General features: G+C 46.3%; 1 protein-coding gene across 1 annotated transcript; it reads left to right on the top strand.

Annotated features, from left to right (window-relative positions):
• The first annotated feature begins 213 nt into the window (after nt 1–213).
• On the top strand, nt 214–19,612 carry Cd83 (CD83 molecule). Its single transcript, XM_006972823.4, has 5 exons — nt 214–491; nt 582–703; nt 14,432–14,624; nt 16,306–16,412; nt 18,055–19,612. Exons 1-5 carry the CDS (start codon nt 455–457, stop codon nt 18,181–18,183), a joined length of 588 nt encoding a protein of 195 aa, XP_006972885.1. The 5' UTR covers nt 214–454; the 3' UTR covers nt 18,184–19,612.
• Nucleotides 19,613–23,475: the final 3,863 nt, after the last annotated feature.

Consider the following 23,475-nt stretch of genomic DNA (forward strand, 5'->3'; position numbering starts at 1 on the left):
CCCGGAAAGCAGGCAGGGAGCCAAGGACTGCAAGCGTATGCCACTTCTCTGGAAGTCTATAGTGTGTCTGCCCCTATCACAAAATCTGGAGAGGAGCCACGGCGCCACAGTCCTGGGCTTTAGGAAGCTGCCCGCCCTCTCTGAACCTGCATGACCGGCTCGATGGCCTGGTTCCCGGCTTGGGTTTGAGGGTCATCGAGCCGGTGTCGCGCGTGCCATCGCGGCTTCCGAAGCCGCAGGGCGCGGGGCCGTTCCGCGGAACTGCTTGTCGCCGTTGACCAGCCGCAGCAGCGACGCGGACTTGGGGACGCGTGCGCGGGGCGGGGACCCGGCCACCCGCCTCCTCCGGCTGGGGAGTCCCCGGGGCCGGCGCGCGGGGAAGTCCCGAGCGCGGGTACAAGAACGCGGCGCGCGCCCAGGAGGGCGGCCCGGACCGTGGCGCAGCGCTCCAGCCATGTCGCGAGGCCTCCAGCTCCTGCTCCTCGGCTGCGGTACGGCCCCCAGCCCGTCGCCCCACGCTGCCTGCGACCCCGCCTCGGTGGCCTGGCTTATGCCGCTCTGTCTCTTCCTCTCTCTTGCAGCCTGCAGCCTGGCGCCCGCGGTGGCGATGCGGGAGGTGACGGTGGCTTGCTCCGAGACCGCTGACCTGCCGTGCACAGCGCCCTGGGACCCGCAGCTCTCCTACGAGGTGTCCTGGGCCAAGGTAAGCGAGGTCCGGGTCTGAGCGGGTTGCTTGCGGGGACAGCGGAAGCAGCCAGCCGAGGGACTGGGTCCCTCAGGGCCCCAGGTTGGGGACTCCAACTGTTCTGATACCCCACCTTCTCCCACCGGGCTTCATCTGCACCTGCATCCAGAGCGCAAGCCCCCTTATGTTAGTTCCTGGCAGATCATGATCAAAGGCGGCTTGGCGTGAATGATCCCCCTAGAGGTTTGCGCGGCATTGGATCGGTGCTGCAGGGCACCTGTGGAGGCTGCAGGGAAAGCAACGTGGGCCTAGATTTGGACATGGGATAGGAAGCATGTCCCCAGACTCCTATTTCTTGTGCCCTGTGACCATGATACTTTCAAAATACAGAAGGGAGGAACACTTGAGAGGGAGGTATTAAAAAGGGTCTCAAGTGACTTAGGCTGGCCACAGGAGGTAGTTAGGAGTGGTCATCTCTTTTCAGCCAAGGCACGTCAATCGGCTGGTCTCCTACCTCGCTTCTGCTTTCTCCGGCAGCCCCGGAGGGGTCCCGCCATGAATGAGGACTTCCTTAGGAATGTGCTGGAGCTGGAGGCCCAAACAGGAGAGAATGAATCTCTGCCCCTGTGGTGGGAAATTGAGTTGCACAAGGCAAGGCATTTGAAAGGTTTCCTTTCAGCGAGATCTCAAGACTCCAAAATTGTAATTCCTGTGGCATGTTAAAGTCCAGCTGCTGTAATTTAATAGAGCTGGCCTCTGCACCCTTCTTTAAGTGAGGTTCGGAGCCAGGCCACCTCCATTTTAAGGCAAATGAATTAAATCCCCAGGGGTGGCTCTCTGATTTGCCCACTTACCTCTGAGGAAGCCTCTGTCTGTTCTCAGTTTCCACAAAACGCAGGGCTGTCTTCTTCCCAATATGCAAGATTCGATGAGAGCTTGCAGTATGGATGGGAGTTTAAACATGCAAGGCAGCACAGAGGGGACACGTGTGTGCGGGCATATCTCTCTCTCTCTCTCTCTCTCTCTCTCTCTCTCTCTCTCTCTCTCTCTCTCTCTCTCTCTGTGTGTGTGTGTGGTGTTTAACCACTTTAGCCAATTGTCTGGGCTGGAGGGTGGTAGCTCAGTAGTACAGTGCTTGCTTAGCATGCAAAAGGTCTTGGGTTTGAAACCCCAAGCATCAAAGCAAAACCCAAACCAGTCAATCAAATGGATTGTCAATTGCCCGAGGACGTCAGCACCAGTGCTTCCTGCTGTATGTCCAGCGTCCGGTGTCTATCCTGTTACCAGATCTAAGCGGGACCGTGAGGGAGGTGGCACCATGGAGATCTCAGGACACTGCTGTGTAGAACATTCTAGGACAGTGTGTGGGGTGGGGTGGGGTGGATGAGTGGGTGGGGTGGATGAGTGGGTGGGATGGATGAGTGGTGGGGGTTCCTATTGTGTCTTTGTTTCTCTTCTCTTCTCTGTGAGATCGGAGAACAGGAGTCCAGAATTGTACTCAAAACAATAGCGCTTTAAAAATATTGTAAAAACAATATCTAAGGGCTCACCATATGCCAGACTGTGGGAATAAATATTTACATACATTATCTACCTCTGTCTTCTGGAACAGTGTGGGCTTAAGAGGCCAGAAATATGCCTGTTCCTACTTCCTGATGAAGAGACAGAGCCCGGGGGAACGAAATAAGTGGGCTTTGACCCAAGCTGTCAGATTCCAGATCTTGGCTTGTTAGACTATCTTGATATCTTGATTTTCTACTTTAATTACTTTGGGTAAAGAAAAGCAAAGTGTCCCTGAGCCAGTCAGACAGTGGACTTAGCCATCTCAAGGAGGGAGCAAAGAGGAAACCATGATCCCTCCCAGACTGTAATTAAAAAAAGAAGGCATCATTAATATCCCCAGGGGAGTAATTAAAAAGTACTCATGAAACAAGCAGATGAAATTTCAGACTGTGAAGTTCAAACAGTTGTCAAGTTAAATCTCCTCGCACAGGGTCGTTTGGAATGGTTCAGTAAATCATAGCAATTAGCCTTTGACCTCTTCTTGGATGTCGGCAGATGATGTAACTCTGTAATGTATGTGCTTGTTTATTAGACATAGTTCTTGCAAGGTCTGGCCTGAAGGTCTCTTAAAAATTCTTCCTAAAAAAAAAAAAAAACCAACAAGAGGGGGTGGTGGAATGCTTGCTTAATATGAATGGAGCTCTGAAGATAAAAGGGAAGGTGTCTGTCTAGTCCTCCCCCCCTCCCCACGGGCTTCGTGGCTGGAGGAGCGGTAGATACAATGCCAATCCACTAGCCAAGTACTTGAAATCGGTATGTATTATTTCTTCCAGGACTTTTGGAAGTTGCTATTTTTCAGCCACCAAATTAAAAAATTTGCATTGTTGTTGCTTGTATGACAAAAATGGATAGAGAGTTCTAGAAATAAGGTCATTTTATGAATGAGTGTCTTTTTTTTTCTTCTTCGTCATGGTTTTCTTGTAAAATGTTCTGGGGGAACTGTGAGGTAGGGGATTTAAACTCAGAACCAAAGGCCAGCCCCGCTCTCACCTCCCTTCCTGGTCTCTGTCCTGGCATTATAAAACTCTTCTCCTGGGTTGTAGGATTAGTGCAAGGAGAGCAGAGCCCCTTGAAGTGAAGTTTCACTGCCTGTCACGCTGAACCACACTCCTACAGGCCTTCTTTCTGCCTGTCACAACGGTGGTCGCAACGACACACGCCTTAAAATCCCACTTACCATCAGCCCTTGGGTCGCTTGGGTCGTATGGAACATGCTGCCGCTAGCCAGTTAGACTGATGGCTAAGAAAGAACTCCACGAGCCATACCTTAAAAACATCATTTGCCTTTTACCGAAAACTCTAAGCGGATGGAATTCAGTTAGTGTCAGTCTAAAAACTGGTGAATCGGGCCGTATCCGACTTTACTCTAAGACGTGGTGATGGGGAGGCCAGCGGGATTCAGCAGTGATAAGCACAGAAGATCAAAGGCCAAATGCAGACAGCACCAACCCAGTGTCCTTGAGCACAGCTCTTCCTTCCGTGGGCCAGAGCCCTCCTAACTGGAACCCCCGAAGACGCCTTCTCTCCCTACCTTTTAAGGTAGAATGGATGATGGAGGAGAAATAGAAAAATCAATACGTTATCTCCACTGGGACTGTAACTCAGTTTAGTTTTTAAAGTTCTGATAGGTTACAGCTTGGGTAGGAGGAGGTAGTTTGAGAACACAGGCAAATATGCTTTGATCCATCATGCTTTGGCTGTTGACCATGGTGTTTGTTTGGATTGTGGTTTCAGAGGACAGAGCCGAATACAAGGCTCTGTGTGAGGGGCTGTGTCTGTGCTTCACGGAGTGTCAGGGTGTCTCTGCTGGCGTCCATGAAACTGCAGTAGGTCTGAAGAGAGAACAGAGCTCCAGATAGAGAGCTTTGGCCACGGTCGGTGTCCTTCTCTGCTAACGAGGAGGAGTCATTTTCTCTGCAGATACGGCGCCGTCCTGGGTCATGCTAGGAGCCCTGACAACCTACAGTGAGGCAAAATGAAAGGGGATATCTGATGTGGCCTCTGGGTGATGCTGCGGGGGTGGGGACAGCCCTGCATCACAAGACACACTCTATTTAGGTGACTGTCAAGGGGAGGGAAAGGGGAAGTGAGACAGTGATTTCAGAGCATGGTCACACTTGACTCTAGGGGTTAGAAAAGCCTTGGCTAGGGGAGATCGTGGGCGGTCTGGTCCAGTGCTGGGTTCTGGTTCTGACACTCTTGTGAGGGCATTGCCAGAAGGCAGGCCATCTGTCAGCTCAAGCCAGGCACCACACCCGTGTATTGACCTTAACTCATTAGGTTGGGGTCTCCTCTGGATGGTGGTCACTCTTGGTGAGTATTTCCTGCCTCTCCCAGTGTGTGATGCTGAGCTCGGAGGGCAAGGCCTCTGAAAAGAGCAGAGGGGTCAGTGGTGAAGCCATCCCCAGGGGCCTTCCCATGAGCTAATAGGTACCACTTGTTGAGTTTCCTTGATTCTCAGAGGCAATCTAAGAACATGTTTTTGGGAGAAAAGGAAACATTTCCATATTAAATTTAGAAGGACTGAAATATGAAAACTGTATGTACATTAGAATCAAAGAAAAATACTATTGTCCCCATAGACATGTGCCCTCCTTGCCTTGGAGAAATCACTTTTAGCTCAAACTATGAAAAACATAAAGTTGGTTTTTGGATGTCTTTCATATTTACACCATTATTGTAACACAAGGGTGTATCAAGTCCTGGACCTGGTAATAGTTCTCCCAAAATCAACATGGAGAAAACGCCTTAGTCAGTAAAGTGCCTAACTTTAGAGCCCCATCACACACATTTAAAAAAAGAAAGCAGCTTTGATGGCTAGAGTCTGTAACACCAGTGCAGATGACCAGAGATAGGCGGATCCCTGAAGTTCATTGGCCAGGCAACCTAGTCAAATCCATGAATTCTTTGAGAGACCCTGCCTTGACAGACAAGGGGGAGGGTGATAAAGGAAGACATCTGATGTCTACATACATGTACACACCCATACCCACACTCAGAGACAAAGCAAACATTTCCAGAGTAGCATCTTAAACAAGGGCATAGAAATGTACAAAGCATCTTTGGTGCAAGTGAGGTAACTAGAGATCCAGAAAGAAAAATGGTATAGCAGGTAAACCTAGACATGATGCTGGGACACAGGACGGAGACAGAAAGTGAAGGACTTGCATGTCCAGTGATAATGAGTCCAGGGCATACTATCTCAGCTGTAATGAGCCATTGAAGGAGTTTCAGCACAGAAAATGATGTCATACAAATCTAAGGAAAGAACACATTTCTCATGGTGATGGGAAGAACGTAACTCATCTGAGAAGGTAAACCTTTGGGAGCCTATATTCTTTTGCTCCACTGAAATTCCCATAAGCTTAGCTCATCAATGGCTAGAGCACATCTTTGCTTCCTTGGATTTTCTCCATCACCATTTCTGTCTGTGTGGTCAAGGAAGGATGAGGCTACCTCAGAGGGGATGGAGGAAGTCTCAGCCGGATTAGAATGGTGGCTTGTTGAGGTCTTGGACATGGCTGAACATGGCTGAACATGGCATTGTTCATATCTTTTGGAGGATAGGAAGAGGGCTGCTGAGAGTTGAAGAGAAACACCAACAAAAAACCACGTGCTTTCCACGAATACAAGGGGGAACCTGAATCACGTGAGGACTGGGTTTCCTGGGTTTATTCTTAGTGGTGTCACAGCATGGAAAAAGGAGAAGTTTGCAGGAGATCTCAGTGACGTAGACATTTTATGTAAGGCAGGACAAAAATCAAATTCATTACCTAAAAAGGGTTTTCTCTGGCTAAAACTGTTTCCATAATCTCTTTCTGGCTACTTCAGCAATGATTCTAAATGTGTGAGCGTGTGTGTGTGTGTGTCTGTGTGTGTGTGTGTGTCTGTGTGTCTGTGTCTGTGTCTCTGTGTCTGTGTCTGTGTGTGTGTACAGATTGTACAAGACTTGAGGAGAGGAGGCACATGAGTAGGACTGACCCAGAGCTGGGGCCACATGGGCAGCGTTCCCCATATGCCACCCTTATGTAGTGATCTGTGTGTGTGTGTCTCAACAATTAAGACTTTCTGTTACAATAAATTGCAATTCTATCTTAAAGAAAAGGAACTATGTTGGCTTATCCATGATATATTAGATTTATTTTATATTTTTAAATATTCCCATCATATATAAGCCAACCTGGTTCCTTTTCTTTAAGAAAAGCTGGGCTTAGAGGTTTGTGAATATCCCCCAGGCTTGGTGACATTCCATTTCTCATCTTTCCCAGTCTTTATATTGATTTTATTGCCAGCTTCTTCCTGGCAGGGAAATAGTAGCTGATAAACACACTTGCATATTTTCCCCCAAACAACATTTTTCTCATTAAGTTTTTTCTTCTAATAGGACAAGTATCTGAATATTCTTAAGTGGCTATGATTGCATTGTATGCCAATCACAGCTAGTTTCTGAGGGATGTCAGTCAGATCAGAGTCAACTAGACCTCCTCTAGACTCAAGAGGTTCTTGTGGTTCTGTGAAGGACATGAACTCAGAGTCCAGTAGGCACCACAAGATGACAACCTCAGGATGGTTGATGATGTCAATAATGAAAAGGTCCAACATTGCCATCCGGGCCCCAATTAAAAGACTTTTCCGCTTTATAAAGATGACACTTGAGAGAATCAGAATGCTATGGTGTTTTGGAGACATGGTCAGCTAACAAATTTATTTGTAGAGGGCTGGAGAGGTACTTTAGTTAGTGAAGTTAGAAGCTTAGAAGCATGAAGACCTGGATCTGATCCCTAGGACCAGTGAGAAAAAGTAGCATGTGGTGGTTGGTGTACATCCTGGAGCGGACTGGCTAGATAGCCCAGCCAATCAAAAGAGCTGCTGGCCAGTAAGAGATTCTATCTTGAAAAACAAACAAAACAAAATTGGATAGTACCCAAAGAGGAGGGGCAACTGAGGCAGTCTTCTGGTCTTTATGTGCACATGCACTCACATGAACACACCCACACACCCACATCCACCCACGCACACACACCACACTCGCAGAAACACCCCCCCATCACCCCCATACACCTCTCTCTCTCTCTCTCTCTCTCTCTCTCTCTCTCTCTCTCTCTCTCTCTCACACACACACACACACACACACACACACACACAAACATGAGATTTCTCCCTAGAGCAATGCATTGAGACTTCTAGGATAATTTTACCAGAAAGAAGCCAAGAAGGATGAGCTGGAAGGAAGGACAGACTGTGGCTGGAGTGGAAAACAATCAGCTATAGCAACAGCTTCTACCTCCAGCTCTCCTAACTCCACAGAGCCCACGAGTGTTTCTTACTTGATCTTTATAATCTATTCCTGCTAGACAAGGGAATGAAATGCAGAGACGAAGTGACTGACGGGAAATGACCCGATTATCTAGTGCAGAAGCTCGGGCTTGACTTCAGGCTCTGTGATTTGGAAGCCAACGTGCTTGTCACGTTCTCATTATTTTTCAGATTCATTTGTTTATTCAAATGTGTGTTCTGAATCCTTCCTGTGTGCAATGAACTATTTAGCATGCTGAACGAGACCTTGGATGTGTATTTAAAAAAGTAACATCTTTAGGGCTTTCCATATGATTGGTACCATACTTAGGGTATGTATACAACACCACAAATATCTTCACACCACTTCTCTAAGACGCGGTCACTCACTCCTCGGTCTAATGGGTACAAACTAACCTTGAGCTGCTCAGTCAGTCAGCCAAGAGCAGAAGGCTGGTGTAGGGCTGGGAATGGCTCCCCCTCCACCCCACTCCAAAGCCAACGTTCTTAATTAGGCCACCTCTGCCATGCTCATTACTCTCGCTAGCAGCCATAAATCCGACTCTGTCTGTTAGACCCAGTATATTTCAAAGCAGAAAATCATTTTTCTAATAAAACCACACTCAGAAAAAACCCGACATTAATGCTCATACATTTTATCCTCATTATGACATCAACCTCAGAGCCAAACTATTTTGCACATTATAAAGAGCTGTTTTTATGATGAATGGAGATTATATTAGCACTTTAATTGAGTTAAAACCAAAGTACATGAATGTTAGTGCACAAAAAATGCAATTAACAAAAAGCTGTTCCAGTATGCTTGGGATACATCAGATTAGTGTAATGACACCTTCAAACACTTGAAGTCTCCCTCTTTCAATATGGTTTATCAAATTGGTAAATGAAACGTCTAAATTCTGTGTTATTTTTCCTTTTAAAGTAAACCTTTTCACCAAGCTTTGATCACATTTTTAGCAGATCTAATATCTGATGAACTCAGACCTCAAGTTTGTGATCAAAACTCCCTGTTTGCTACAGGAATAGTAAGTAATGTTGACATAGCAATAAAATTTGGTCATTCTAGGAAGTTCACATGGTGTGTGTGTGTGTGTGTGTGTGTGTGTGTGTGTGTGTGTGTGTGTGTGTGTGCTGTGTGTATGTGGTGTGTGTGTGTGTGTGTGTTATGTGTGTGTGTGGTATGTATACATACTCATGTATCTGTGCCTATGCTTACAGAGGCTAGAGGCTGGGGTTAGGACACCTTTAGTTTACTCCTTCACCTTATTTTCATGTGACAAGTTTTCTTTATCGCATCTGGAGCTCACTATTTCAACTAGACCTGCTGGCCAGTGAGTGCCTGGGACTCGCTCACCTGTCTCTGCACTCTCAGTACTGGGGTTACAGGCGTGCCTGGCTTCTGCAGGGTGGTGGTGGTGAGGATCTGAACTCATGGCCTCACCCTTGCACAACAAGCGTTCTCTCTGCTGTGCCATTTCTCAAGCCTCCCAGCCCTCTGGATACTTTTTGAGACAAGGTCTCTCAAAGTTGGCTAAGCTGGCCTTGAACTTGCAATCCTCCTGTCTCAGCCCTCTGAGTAGCTGCAACCACAGGCTGCCCTACCAGGTTTGACTAATTGTCATATATTTGAGTAAAATTATGTAAATTTGTTTTAAAATACATTTGTCTATATATTTTAAAAAATCTATTTAATTTGCATGCTCTTAAAATTAGTACTTGTGTTTGCTTGATGTTGTGTTCAGCAAATTAAAGGGGAAGCTCAGTTTAATTTAGGTCTTGTGGTTTCCTTAAGGTCAAATCTCTGTCTCAGAGAAAGATTATGATGTTCAGATCATTTATTCAAATTGGAGGCCTTAAGACAAATCAAAGTCCTTAGGTTTTCTGAAAACAAGATGTCTTTTTTTTTTTTTTTTTTTTTTTGCTAATTCAATAAAAAAGTTCAGTCGTCAGCATAAAAGTTAATCCACAGAGTGTGGATATTTAAAACAGCTTTGGAACGCGCGTTTTGAGGAATTAATTTGCCCAAATTATGTTGTGCTTTCAGACGTTGTATGGCGATATTAGCATCACGGAGTGTGCACTAAACAGTCCCCGTCAATTATGCTGGGCTATGAATGGAGCGGAGGGTTCCTTTTGTTACAAATTACTATTTCCTAAAAACGCTTTCGCAAAGACGCAATGGAACACTTTTAGACTTGGAATGTTTAAAAAGCTGCTCTTGCCAGTGGCTGGTTTCCCGCCAGCTCCAGCGCTCGTAAGAACTCAGAGAATAAAGCAAAGAGGGGCTGTCCATCCGCCCTTCTCCCTTTCCCCTCCCTCTGGGACATCTCCTTCAGTCCCCAGTGCTGCTTCGGCCATGGCTGGTTCCCTTGACGTGGCAAGATGACATGTGCCTGGCCACGGGTCTTTTGAGAATCATTTGAAGTTTTATATAAGGGGTTTCCTGGATGACCATAGTGTTACAATCTGGTTTTGAGCATGGAAAACAAACGAAAATGGTTGCTACTTTTACAGCAGGGGGAGATCCAGTATTTCTCAGGTGGAGTCGCCTGAAAAGAAAGGTCTATCTCCTCCCACCCCTCCGCCTTTGGATAGTATATCTTAAGGGCTGGAGAGATGGCTCAGCAGTTAAGAGCACTGGCTGTTCTTCTAGAGGTACTGAGTTCAATTCCCAGCAACCACATGGTGGCTCTCAACCATCAATAATGAGATCTGGTGCCCTCTTCTGGCCTGCAACTGCCTGCAGGTGTATATGCAGTTATATCTTAAAATGACAAAAGGAAGGTAACAGACATTACATATACCTCAAACATGAAACTAGGAGACGGCTGTGAAGTATTTCCAGGTGCACTGTATGACTTTGTTGTGTCCCTCTTATCCATGATGTCACTTTTTTCCATCTCAATGACCTGTGGCTAACTGTAGTATAAACATCTTAAATGGAACATTCCAGAAATCAGCAATTCCCAAGGTTTTCATTGTTTGCTGTTCCGAGTAGCATGACGAACACCTCACACCTTGTCCTGTCTGGGATGTGAATCACCCTTCTGTTCAGCTTAGCCACGCAGTATGGCTATCTTCAGCTAGTTACTAAGCAGACTTTGTGGCTGTCAGATACACTTAGTATCAGACATGCTTGCTTGCATTCAAGTCCTCCATATTTTACTTAATAATGTGCCCAAAGCACAAGAGTGGTGATGTTAGCAGTTTGGATATGCCAAAGAAAAACCATAAAATGCTTCCTTTAAGGGAACAGGTGACTTACTAAAAAAAAAAAAAGAGGAAAATCCATGCTCCTCATGCTGAGATTGCTGAGGTCCGTGGTAAGAAGGGATCCTTTATCTCAATATTTTGAAGAAGGGAAAGGAAATGCTTATTCTGTTGTCATGCCTCAAACTGTAGAAGCCACGGTCACGGTGTGTCGAAAATGCATCAGTGAGATAGAAAAGATGAATTTGGTAGGCAGAAAATGTGCACAGAAAACCTGTACCTGTTTAGAAACTGAATTGTCCTGAGTAGGTATGTGCAGGAAAAAAGCATTGCGCCTTTCCATAGTCAGTCTTAGTTCCGCCTGTGATTTCACCCGCTAAAGGTCTTGGGCAGATTCCCATGGATAAGACACAACACCACTGTGGTTACTTATCAAGCAGAGGGCTGTCACTCATTTGGCAAGAGTTCTTGGGTTACGCTAGCTCTCTGGCACTGGGAAGAAAGGGTCTTTGGAGGAGACCTGTGAGAGCGGAGGTATTTGGCTGTAATTCCCCCGATGGTTGTGATGGCTCAGGAAGGCAGGATTTGGCAAGCGATGGCTCCGACAACCTTGTTCTGCACCTCCCTTCATTTCTCCCTTATGCCCTCACCGTCTCGCCTGGCTTTTGCATTGCTACTAACGACTGGAATGGAATAGCGAGAACTGTTCGGGAAGCCCATAGAAATCTGACCACAAAGTGTACTCCTTGCTGTTGGAGCTGCCTTGTTACAAAATGAATTCCTTTGCGGGTAGCTAGAAGGTCACTGCCAAGCAGCTCCGATCGCCACCATCAGCCTGCTTTATCAAAACAGGCATCGTCGATTATACGGCAGCTCCTGTACTGGAGTGCTGTGGATTTTGATGTTGACTTTCTCATGGGCCTTTCTGAACTCAGGGAGGGCCCTCTTGATGGAAAAGAGCTCCCCGGGAGGAAAGCAGGGGCAGGCCAACGCTAACTGCCTGTCGCAGCCGCATTTGCCATTGAGGGTTGATTTAGAAAAAAAAAAGAGATGAATGGAACATCGGTGAGGGCTGTGCAAGACTGAGGTGGGTTAATCAGCTCAGACGGGTCTTATGTGGCAGCTGACATAGGTAGGCGCTGCTGGACAGTCAGGGGCCACGAGGAACTGGCTCTACGTGTCCTAGCGCAAGTTGGAGGCTCTCTGTTTCTCTGACGGCTCTTCAGCCGTCTCCTTCCATTGCTTCGTGTTTAAGCATGCTTGTGCGTGTGCGTGTGTGTGTGTGTGCGTGCGTGCGTGCGTGCGTGCGTGCGTGCGTGCGTGTGTGTGTGTGTGTGTGTGTGTGTGTGTGTGTATACATGCGTGTGGAGACCAGAAGTCAGTGTTAGGTGTCACTCAATCATTATTTTTTGAGACGGGGTCTTCCATTGAACCTGGAGCTCCCCAGTTTGACTAGGGTGACTGGCTCAAGCCGGAGGGATGCTCCTGACGCCGCTGGTTCAGCACTGGGATGATGGGCATGTGTTTCATATCAGGGCTGAGGATCGAACTCGGGTCCTCATGCTTGGGCAGCACGCCCTCTGCTCGCTGGACCAAGTCCTCACTCAGTCCTGGTGCTGCTGTATTTTTGAACCTCCAGAGGCCCCAGATTTTAGCTTTCACCTGGAGATTCTTGATTACTTGATAAGGAACTTTATAAAATGGGAAGGACTAGCAAGAAATGGGATTTATGTTTGCAGACCGCCTGAGGAGATCACTCTTTTCCTTGGTTCTGGGAGTGAGCATCCATCTGCCAGCAGATGTCTCTCTAGCCTACGGCACAGGAATGTCAGCACACTGAAAGCTGGGACCGAAGCTGGGTGGCCTCGCTGTGCCTTGCTCGGCTTCCACTGGTCCTGGGTGTGTGTGTGTTCATGCACACACACATAAGTGAGCTTGTACACTTTTATTTCACAGAGTGACCCCCCAACCCCTTAGTTATCTATTTCCATCCCAGAGTCCCCTCTGAATGCTGAAGAATTGCAGCATGCTCCCCGTTCACTATTTGCAGCTGCTGGCATGGAGCGTCTGATAATTTGTCCCTTTTTCTGAGGGGACTCTTGGGTGCTGTTATGATAGTAGGGGTAGGTGAGGGATGTCACTTGTCTCAAGGCTTCCTACTGGTCCCTGGGCAAGCAGCAAAGGGCAGTTCCAGGCTGGTTGGGGATGCTGACTTCCTGCTAGCTCTGAAAGTGATGTTCTGCTTTACTGGTACTGAAAATCTGTCTTACAAGCTTTTTAATTAAGGTGTGTCCAACCTGTTGCCTGAAGGAAACACGTGGCTCAGAATAGCTATAAACGTGACCCGACACAAAAATGTAAACTTTTTAAAAATATCATGAAACAATTTTGGTGTTTTTTTTTTTTAATTGCACATTTCTCTAAGTGTGAACCTTGTAAACAGTGTGCTGTGGTGTCAAAAGGTTGGATGTGCCTAAAGCCATTTAGGTGGTGGAAGCATCTGGTGAGTGCAGATTAGAAACATGTTCAGGACTTGCAGGTATGAGGACCTGAGTTTGGCCCACAGGAACCCACGGTTTAAAAAAAAAGCCAGATGCAGAGGTGCATGTTTATGGTCTCAGTGCTGTAGCCAGGTCTGGGACTCACTGGCCAGCCAGGCTGGCCTACATGGAAAGCTTCAGGTCAGTGAGAGACCTTGTCTCAAAAAACAGAGTGGATCTCACCTGAAGAATACAGCTGAGGTTGTCATCAGACTTCTACACACACACACACACACACACACACACACACACACACACACACACACACGAACATGTACATGTATACATGTATGTATGCACAAACACATACACACACACACTAAGAGATGTTTGGGAAAGAGAGTAGATAATGAATGTGGTGTATGTCACATTTTTAAGTAGAAGAAGATGCTGAAAACAACCCACAACTGCATCTCCAAGATAGCTCAAGAGAAATTAAACATATATAATTTATTAATAAATTTTTAAAAATTAAATTGCTTGGCTAGCTTGGGCATCTAGTCCATCAGGATGGCCTGTAACTGTCCTTCCATACGTCGTTTGAGATGACTCATAAAACCTCATACCATTCTCCTCAGCATCTTCCTGCCTGAGAAGAGAGAAACATGGTCAGTCACTATGCATTTGTGACCTTGAACATCAAAGGTGCTTGCTAACAGGGCCCATTGCTCATCTGTACCTTGGGTTTAGTTGAGTTGTCTAGCAGTGTTTTTTGTTTTTGTTTTTGTTTTAACAGATTTAGAAACAGACTGTTTCCAAGAAACAGACTGGCATCCAAAATTAAGAACCAGCTAGGGCATGAGTTAGTGTCTGAAACAAAAGAAAAGAAAAGAACACTGGGCCCTTGTCCCCAGGTGACTTACTCACCCCTGCAGGGTAAGAGGTTGAGTTACTAGTGCTCCCATCAGAAAGCATATTCTGATCTTGTTTCAAAGCAAACATAGCCTTAGAGAGGTTTTTGTAGATCCTCTTCTCCCCTGGAATTCACAGGTATGAAAAAAAAAAGCTGCCATATCCTGCTTTAAAAACATGCACTTTGGATGGATTTGTGATAACAGGTTGTGAGACCTTCCTGTTAGTCTGTCAGTAAGTGTGACTCACGGTTGCTTCTTCACAGCTCTCAGAGGGTGGCAATGAAAAGCTGGAGCTCCCCCAGAGCAGGCAAAACAACTCCTTCGAGGCGCCCAGGACAAGGTATTCCTTGACGATCCAGAACACTACAGTCTGCAGCTCTGGCACCTACAGATGTGCTCTGCAGGAACTTGGAGGGAGGCGTAACTACAGCGGCACCGTGATTTTGAAGGTGACAGGTGAGCTCACCTTGCTCCTTTTCTCCTCACCGCCCGGGGTGTGCTTTCTGCGGGCCCCAAAGTCTCCTCTTCTGGAACCTGACTCTGCAGCTTAGGAAGACATCTGTGGCTGGAAGTGAATTCCTCTGAAGAATGTCATGATTCTTTCTCTGTGTGGCTTAATCTATGCATTGACTTTTGCCCAACACACACACACACACACACACACACCATACACCACACACACACACACACACACACACACACACACACACACACACAACCCCTTTCAACATCCAGCCCTCTGCCCTGGTTTGTCTTTGTGACACATTGTGCATTTGCCATGCAATGTATGATTAACTAAATCTGAAACTTCCCCAGGTTCAAGCAATTCTCTGTTCTGGGCTTTTCTCAGCACACAGTAGGCCCTCAACAATTATCTAAATAGATAAGAAATGAGAATAGCCTAACCAGGGAGAGTTATGAAGGACAGAGAGGAAGTGAAGAGCACAACCGATTGCCTTCCATCTTCTCCTCCAACACAGTATTGCTTCCAAGTCAAGGGTCAGATTGGAATGACTGTTTAGATGTGTCTCAAACACTGAAACACACTGGTGTGTAGCTGATTTTGTCACTATTTTAAGCTAAGCCTCATCTTTCAAATGGGGCCAGTCACATCTGTATGCTGTTTGGTGCTAAATTTAATGGAATATTACACTAGGATGCTATGTACGGTGCCTGAGGTAGACGGAACACTCAGTCATTGTTAGGGATCCCTAAGATAATGTCTCTCAACCCTTTCCATTGAGTTATAGACCCGTGAGAGAATCTATTTCTAGACCACTGCACTGCAATTTTGAATCCAATCTCAAATCCATAAGACTCCAGGGAACAATTTCTTGGAATCATCTGCCTGCTGCCTGCCCCTGCCCAGGCAGTGAGCCAAGCCCATTGGCAATCTCACTGCAGTACAAGCCAAACATCAGCTCGTGTCTGAACTGAACGGGACATGGTCCTTCTCCCAAGCGGTTCCTGGCTGGGTTCTCCCTTCTACCCTCCTCTAGTACCCCCAGGCACAGCCTCAAACACCCTGAGGGAGCTGGTCCTCCCATCCTGTGCTGCTGGCCTTCTCTAAGAACTCTAGTTGAGGGTTTGGGGTGGTATAATGCTCAGCTAGTGTGCAGGAAACCCTGGGTTCAGTTTGAAGTACCAACAAAAACGAGGGAAGGTAGTACATGCCTATCATCTGGGCACTTAGGAGGTAGAGGCAAGGGGGGGGGGTCAAGGAGTTCCGAGTCATCTCTGTTGCATGATGAGTTCAAGGCCAACTAGGGCTACATGAGTCCCTGTCTCAAGAAGACAAAGCTCTAGATTTCTTGGACAAGAATAGGCAGATCCCCAGCCTCAGTTTCTAGTCTGAGTGTCCTTAAGTTGAGATCACTCACCTGAGAGTTCACCTAGTCACAAGAAGTTAAGGTGGTTTCCGGCCCTGGAAGTTCAGCAAACATGCCACACATCCCATGGCATATAGCCATAGCAATGTGACAGCAACCACTTAGGACCGTTGTCACTGCCACCCACGACTGTCTTTCTTGACTGACAGAACTAGGGTGGGGATGGGCACATTAGGACCAGAGGAAGCAGGAGTGGAGCGAGGTAGAACGTCCTTACATGTCTTCACCGGTTCCTTTCCTTTCTTCAGGATGCCCTAAGGAAGCTGCCGAGTCCCCTTTCAGGAAGTACAGGGCTGAAGCCGTGCTCCTCTTCTCCCTGGTCATTTTCTACCTGACACTCATCATTTTCACTTGCGTAAGTGTCTGCTCAGAACGTCTATTGCTGTGATGTGGTCCCCGGGGCCCCACTGATTCCTGTAGGTTTTGTAGACAGTGTAAATCATTGAAAGCTTACCCTCTGAAGGCTGGGCATTTGAGGCCTCCACACTAGGAAGCACACTGAGATTCCTCCAGCTTGCTTTTTTGTTTAGTGAGTCACCTGGAGCATTATGTAACGCCTGTGGGTTAAGCAGGAAGGGTTGTGTAGGAAGGTCTGAAGAATCCCAGGAAGACCTGAAGGACTTGTGGTTACAATATCACCATCCACCACCTAGGGGAAGACAGAGGGCTTGCACTTACAGTGTTTTGTCATCCTCTTTGATCATACTGCCCTGGGCCTATTTTCTCTTAGTGGATCTACTTATATTTCTGTATTTCCCATCCTTTGAAAGATTTGATCCTAAGAAGTCAGAACACTGGGGCACCCAAAAGGTCCTCTAGAATGGAGGGTGACTGGCAGTACTTGGGACATTCTTGACATGCCCTTTAGCTGCTAGTCATAGGCTTCAGCTGGAAGCCCTTAAGCCCATTTTTGGCTATTCCCCTGGACTGACCATGGCCCTCAGGGAGCAGGGCCATCTGAGACTCTGACAAACTGGGAAGCAATCCTCTCCATATGTCTCAAAGCCATCAGAAGGGCTGGCTACCCAGGGACCAGGATAGACTCATCCTGGAGCCATCCCAGGGCTGGCTCTTATCACCTACCATGTCCTTACATTCAGCTGTCTGTCCCTCTTACTGTCTAAATCATGTTTCTGATTTCTATTTTAAAAATCAACAGACATCACATCATATCCCATAACCATATACAATTATTATATGTGAATAAAAATTTAAGTCACTAGTTTTGTTAAAGAAAAAGAAACAGAACAAAATGAAATATTGGTGTTTCAAAATCAGGCAAAGGTGAAAACGTGTATTTTTGCAATACTCATAACTTTGAAATAAATTGTTGAGTAAAATACTAGGATTTTTCTGGATGTTATCAATTTCTCAAAGAATGATTACATCCATTAATCTGAAAAGGGCTCTTAAGGTGAATATGTTTTTGATGGTGCTATTCATTAAATATAGAGCCTTTCCTAAATGGGCTTTAAATAAAATAAAGGCTTTATTTAAAATAGTTTTTAAATAAAAAGCAAATGTATACAAATAAAGCAAAAGACTTCCGTGAGAATCTGCTGCATACAAAGCCAGCCACTGCATGGGATGGCAATAAATGGTTGTTGTGTCCCCAGCGTCCTGGAGCTCACAGTTGGGTCAGCAGGGTTGTTTGTTTATAAGAAGGTAACTAGGATGGTCAGACAGTACATGTAAGATGGCCGCCTTTGGTTTCTTGTTGGCAGATATCTGCTTCCACAGGTACTGGCTTTCCAGAGTTTGTGACAGTGGGGTCTAGGGAGCATTGTAGTTGGGAATCAGTGAGTCTCCTGATGAGAATTGGAAACATCAGGGAAGTGGTACTTATAGCTTATAAAGAATGAAGGGTGGTGAGTATAAGAAGTGCTTCCAAAATGAGGTGTCCAGACAACTCGAGGGTGGTGGGGGGGGATGGTGTGGAAACTGTCAAGTTTCCCCAATAATTCATTTCTGAAATCTTCTCATTTTGCTTTTTATAGAAATTTGCACGACTACAGAGTATTTTTCCAGATATCTCTAAACCTGGTACGGAACAAGCTTTTCTTCCAGTCACCTCCCCAAGCAAGCATTCGGGGCCAGTGACCCTTCCCAAGACAGAAGCAGTATGAGTAGGGTCTCTGCTGGTTCTTACAAAGCCAAGGGCACATCAGAGCGGTGTACCTGAATGCTGCCTGGACAGGAGAAGAAAGAGCCCCACCCTCAGATGGCAACCTTCCTTTGAAGTCCTTCACCTGACAGTTGGCTTCCACACTATTCCCTGACACAGGGTCTTGAACACCATCACACGATCATGAAGCATGGGGCCATCACTGCTTCTCTGTGGCTGTCAGCTTAGTGTTTCATGCGGCTATCTGGTCAACCTCTTGAATGCATTTCAGTCATGTAAAAGCTATGGCGAGATGCAGGTGGAGCAGGGTCACGGGAAATTTGAACACTCTGAGCTGGCCCTGTGACAGACTCCTGAGGACAGCTGTCCTCTTCTACATCTGGGATACATCTCTTTGAATTTGTCCTGTTTTGTTGCACCAGTCCAGATGTCTCACATCTGGCAGAAATTGACAGGCCAAGCTGTGAGCCAGTGGGAAATATTTAGCAAATAATTTCCCAGTGCGAAGGCCCTGCTATTAGTAAGGAGTATTATGTGTACTTAGAAATGAGAGGTCAATGAACTGTTCCTCAGCAGGGCCTTTTCATCTGGAAAAGACATCCATAAAGCGGCAGTACAGAGGGATGCCACGTTTATTTTTTTAATCTACATGTACTTGTCGAAGAAGAATTTTCATGTTTTTCAAAGAAGTGTGTTTCTTTTCTTTTTAAAAAACGATTGCCTAGTTAGATAGCAGTGCTAGCTGACAAGCAGACCCAGTGAATATGGACAGTGTCCCTCGGAATAGGGACAACAAGCTAGAAGCACTGTACAATGTCCTGCTGGGAATGGCAGACCATGGACTGTGCCACCTGCAGTCTGGCCACAGTTGTCCAAGGCTGTCTGTAGAGTCACTTGTGGCTTTCACTTTCTGGCTTGTAAACCAGATAGTTTTGGTCTGGGTTGACTACAATGGATGTGAAAATGCTTTGGAAAAGCTGAAGATACTGTTCACAGTGGCAACCCCTCCTGGGTTGTGTTTCTTGTTGATATCCTAGAGTTCTGGAGCTGAAAGAATGCCTGTCATGTCTCACCTTTCCCATCAATCCAAACAAAGAAGGCTATAAAGAGGATGTTACCATGGTCTTCCATGTGAACTCTTCTGAGAAATGTGGAGACTGGCTCAGTGTTTAGTTCTTGAAGATACGAACCCATGGGAGCCACTGGGCCACCGCAGGAGGGAGTTCTCAGATGTTGCACTGATGGGACATTGTTGCATTTCTTTAATGAACTTGTCCCCTTCTTCATTTGCTTCCCAAAGAGATTTTGTCTCTTTAATGGTGTGTGTATCACCCACACTAGCATGAGAGTAAAAGCAATGTTGAGCTGACCCAATGTTTACCTCTTAGTCACCACTTTCATGCTATTAAAGGTGTGCATGTGAAGAAGAATGTTCCTCTTCTATGTCTTTAAAATAATTCACACTTTGGGATGATGCTTGAATGCTGATTAGGGAATAAGAATGTAGAAATGGTAGTAGTAGAGGACTGGCTGATTTCCTAAGTCTGGGACAGGGGTGAGGGGCAGACACATATGGCTGACAGACTTCTGTGACATGGCATTCCTTCTTGCAAAATCTACCAGATCCTGGAGCTGCATCCCTATTAGCTAGTACATGGTCAGCTTGCCCACCTATGTGACCATGGCAGGGGTGGGTGGGGACACACCGAAAGACAGGCTCTGCTTCTAAACGATATGAGAAGTTGGGGGCACTGATCTTGGGATTCGTGGGGTTTTATTTGAGGTTTTCAAATAGACACCTAACCCCTAAGATCTACACAAAGTGCTTGTGGTGGCTGTAAAAAGCATCATGGACGAGAGGCTCTTTGTGAAGATGAATACCTACAGAGTGCCTGTCAAAGCTGCAGAATCACTTTGAATGGATTCAAGTCCGTTGTCAAATGCTTTACAAATGCACCAGACAACTTAGTATCATGTTGAGGAACTCAGACCTCTTATCCATGTGAAGTTGAGCCACCTCAGTCAGGAGATTCAGAGTAAGAACTGTTATTCACTTACTAGATATGTTCCGACGATTAATTGAGGGAGTCCACAGAAGGGCTGGGTGTTTAGCAGTGTTAGATGCTAGGAGAACAAGAAAGGAGAAAGGGGAGTAGAAAACATGCCAGTGCCCACAAAGTTTTGACAAGCTTGTTTTATTAAAAGGAATAAATAGGCTTGTTGGGTGTTGCATGTTACCTGCTGCGAATTAACACACAGTGAAATACTCTGTAGGCATGAGAGCTATTGTGTGGAGTCCAGGGAGGATGGTTGTCCTTGTTGCTTTACATAGACTTAACTAGAAACATTATTAAGATTTGATAGCAGGTTGACTCCATGTTTCACACCTAATCCTTAGTGTTAAAAAATGCATGTGTGTGTGTGCGTGCGTGCGTGCGTGCGTGCATGCGTGCGTGCGTGTGTGTGTGTGTGTGTGTGTGTGTGTGTGTGTGTGTGTATGAGAGAGAGAGAGAGAGACAGACAGACAGACGGGGAGACAGAGAGACAGAGTCATTGAGAGACGGAGTCATAGAGAAATATAGAGAGAGTCATACACACAGAGATATACAGTAAGAGATAAAGAGAGGGAGAGGAGGGAGGAAAGAAGGATGGAAGTGGAGAGAGAGGAGAGTGAAAGAGCAAGAAAGTAGAAAAGGGAAGAGGGAGAGGTCACGGGAGAAACAGGGAGACGGGGAGAGAAAATGAGAGGGAGATAAGGAATGGGAAGAGGGAGAGAGGGGAACAGGAAGAGAGAGAAGATGGAGAGGGCAAAAACAGAGGGAACAAAAAGGGTAGGGAGCAGGAGTCTTTGTGTTATGCAATTACTCCTTAATTTTTAAAAGTAGCTAAATCAGAGTAAACACACCAGTAGGATGACGAACCCAGTGACACCTTCTGGGCTGTGTGATGGGTTGTTCTGGGGGACGAGTACGAATGTGTGGTGGAGAAAGGCCAACAGCCTCCAGCCTCGCTCATTTCAGACCTTCATAAATCACACCCAGGCCCTGTCCTCCAGAGCCAACACATTTCACTTGCATATCTCTCTTCTCCTTTCCACTTCTTGATTTCATTCTCCCCATGAGATTCTAGGCAGAGCACAGTTAGGTCACCGGGAACTACCAGGAAAACATCATCTAGGCTGGGTGTGTCTGTTTCCATGGTTCCTGAGAAGTTAGGGTGAGGGAAGGAATTGAGACTCGGGGACTAAGGCAAGTCTTCCATTCTCTTCTCTTCTTCATGCGTAATCACGTACAACATCCCTCTGGGCAGAGGAACTGGACTTCACTTAGTGGTTCATTTGAATTCTGCATGTGAAAGGGATATTGTTTTTGCCTCATTTATAAGAGGGACTACTCCTTCCAAATGACGCAGATTATAGTACTTAGCAGAGGCAAGTAGGGAGAAATTCACACACTGAAGAGCTTTGAGATGCTCCACAGAGTTGGAAGGCTTTTTTTTTTCAAAGGGGGAAAAACAGTCTGTAAATGTGTATGTACTTGCCCAGGTCTCCCCTAAAGCCAGCTGGACAGCCCGTCAACGACGCCCATCAGGAACAACAAAGGCCATGTCGGAAGTCAAGGGACAGGAGGCTGAGAACTAATAATAATTTTGCACTTACACAGCAGTTTTTATCTGAAGACCTCAGAGTGCTTTACAAACATTAATTAAATTGCCCAGCAGCCCTGGGAGATGGCTGTGTATCACTATTTCCAATTGGCAGGGGGTAGTGGGAGGAGACGTGTAGGCATGGAGTGAAGCTGGAAACAGGCCATGTTACATGCCTGTGGATTGTGGACTCAGAAGAAGAAGTGGGAACATATCCTTGTGAGCCCAAGAGTGTGTGTGGTCAGGTGTACAGTCCCCATTGGGTCAAAGGAATGGTCTAGTGACTTCCCAACAGACGCCAGCTTATGCATAAGTGAGAGAGTCACCAGCACCAGGGCTTGAAGGATGGTGGCATGGTCTCTCCTGAGGCTTATCACCACATACCAAGGTGACAGTCACTACAAACTGCTTTTTGTAGTGGCATGATGGCAAACACAGTGACTGTCTTGTGGCATCTTCTAGGAAGATGTGACCAGTTATCTATTTTCCCTAGACAGGCACCCACCACAGACCAAAGACATGATTCCACACAAGTCTAGCTTATCCACCCAATGAGTTGATTTTGGTTACTGATGGTAGCACGTCTGACTCACAGGCACCTCCATTACAGAGAAGCCGACTATGTCGTGGCTGATGACTCGCAATTTGAAGTCAGCTTCACTGGAGAGTCCTGTCTCCCAGCAACTGTTTTCTGCTGTTATAATTATGGGAGGGGCTTATGGATTTTTGTAATTTTCATGAACTTCCAGAATCTTGTCAATTTGTTTCCTGAGTCATATGAACCCTCCCTCCCCCAATCCCAGGAAATAATGTTCAAATTCAGAGAAAACACCTGTACAACAGTGGCTTTGATTGGCTTGTAGATACGGTCATAACTGCCATATGGAGCACTGGTACTCAGTCTTGTATGTTGTTGCATCTAACTGTATTCTCCAAACAGACCTATTGAAGTCTTAACCTTTGGTACCTATGATTGTGATCTACTCTGGAAGCAAAGTTTTTGAAAATGTGGTTACCAGGGGGCTGGAGAGATGGCTTAGTGGTTAAGAGCATCTGGGCTGCTCTTCCAGAGGTCCTGAGTTTAATTCCTGGCAGCTACATGATAGCTCACAACCATATGTAATGAGATCTGGCACCCTCTTCTGGTCTGCAGGCAAACATGCTGGCAGAACACTGTATACGTAATACATAAATTAAATCTTTAAAAGAAGTTGAAGGAGGAGGAGGAGAAGATGAATGGAAAGAAGAGAGAGAGAGAGAGAGAGAGAGAGAGAGAGAGAGAGAGGAAGGAAGGAAGGAAGGAAGGAAGGAAGGAAGGAAGGAAGGAAGGAAGGAAGGAAGGAAGGAAGGAAGGAAGGAAGGAAGGAAGAAAATGTAGGTACAATGAGGTGCTAGGGCTTAGGTTGATGTCCACATAAGAAGAGGGGAATTGGACACAGGCACAGATAGACACACAGACAAAAGACGGCCTGGTGAAGTCAGAGGTAGCATTGGAAGTGATGCACCCACAAAGCCAGGAAATGCCAAAGATTGCTGGTGACACCGGGAGCAGGAGAGCAACCTGGAGGTGGTCCTCCCCAAGTGCCTTCAGAGGGAGCACGGCTCTGCAGCACCTCGTATCAGACTTCTGGCTCCAGCACGTGGTACT

Source organism: Peromyscus maniculatus, chromosome 5 (assembly GCF_049852395.1).
Source record: "Peromyscus maniculatus bairdii isolate BWxNUB_F1_BW_parent chromosome 5, HU_Pman_BW_mat_3.1, whole genome shotgun sequence".
Taxonomy (NCBI): domain Eukaryota; kingdom Metazoa; phylum Chordata; class Mammalia; order Rodentia; family Cricetidae; genus Peromyscus; species Peromyscus maniculatus.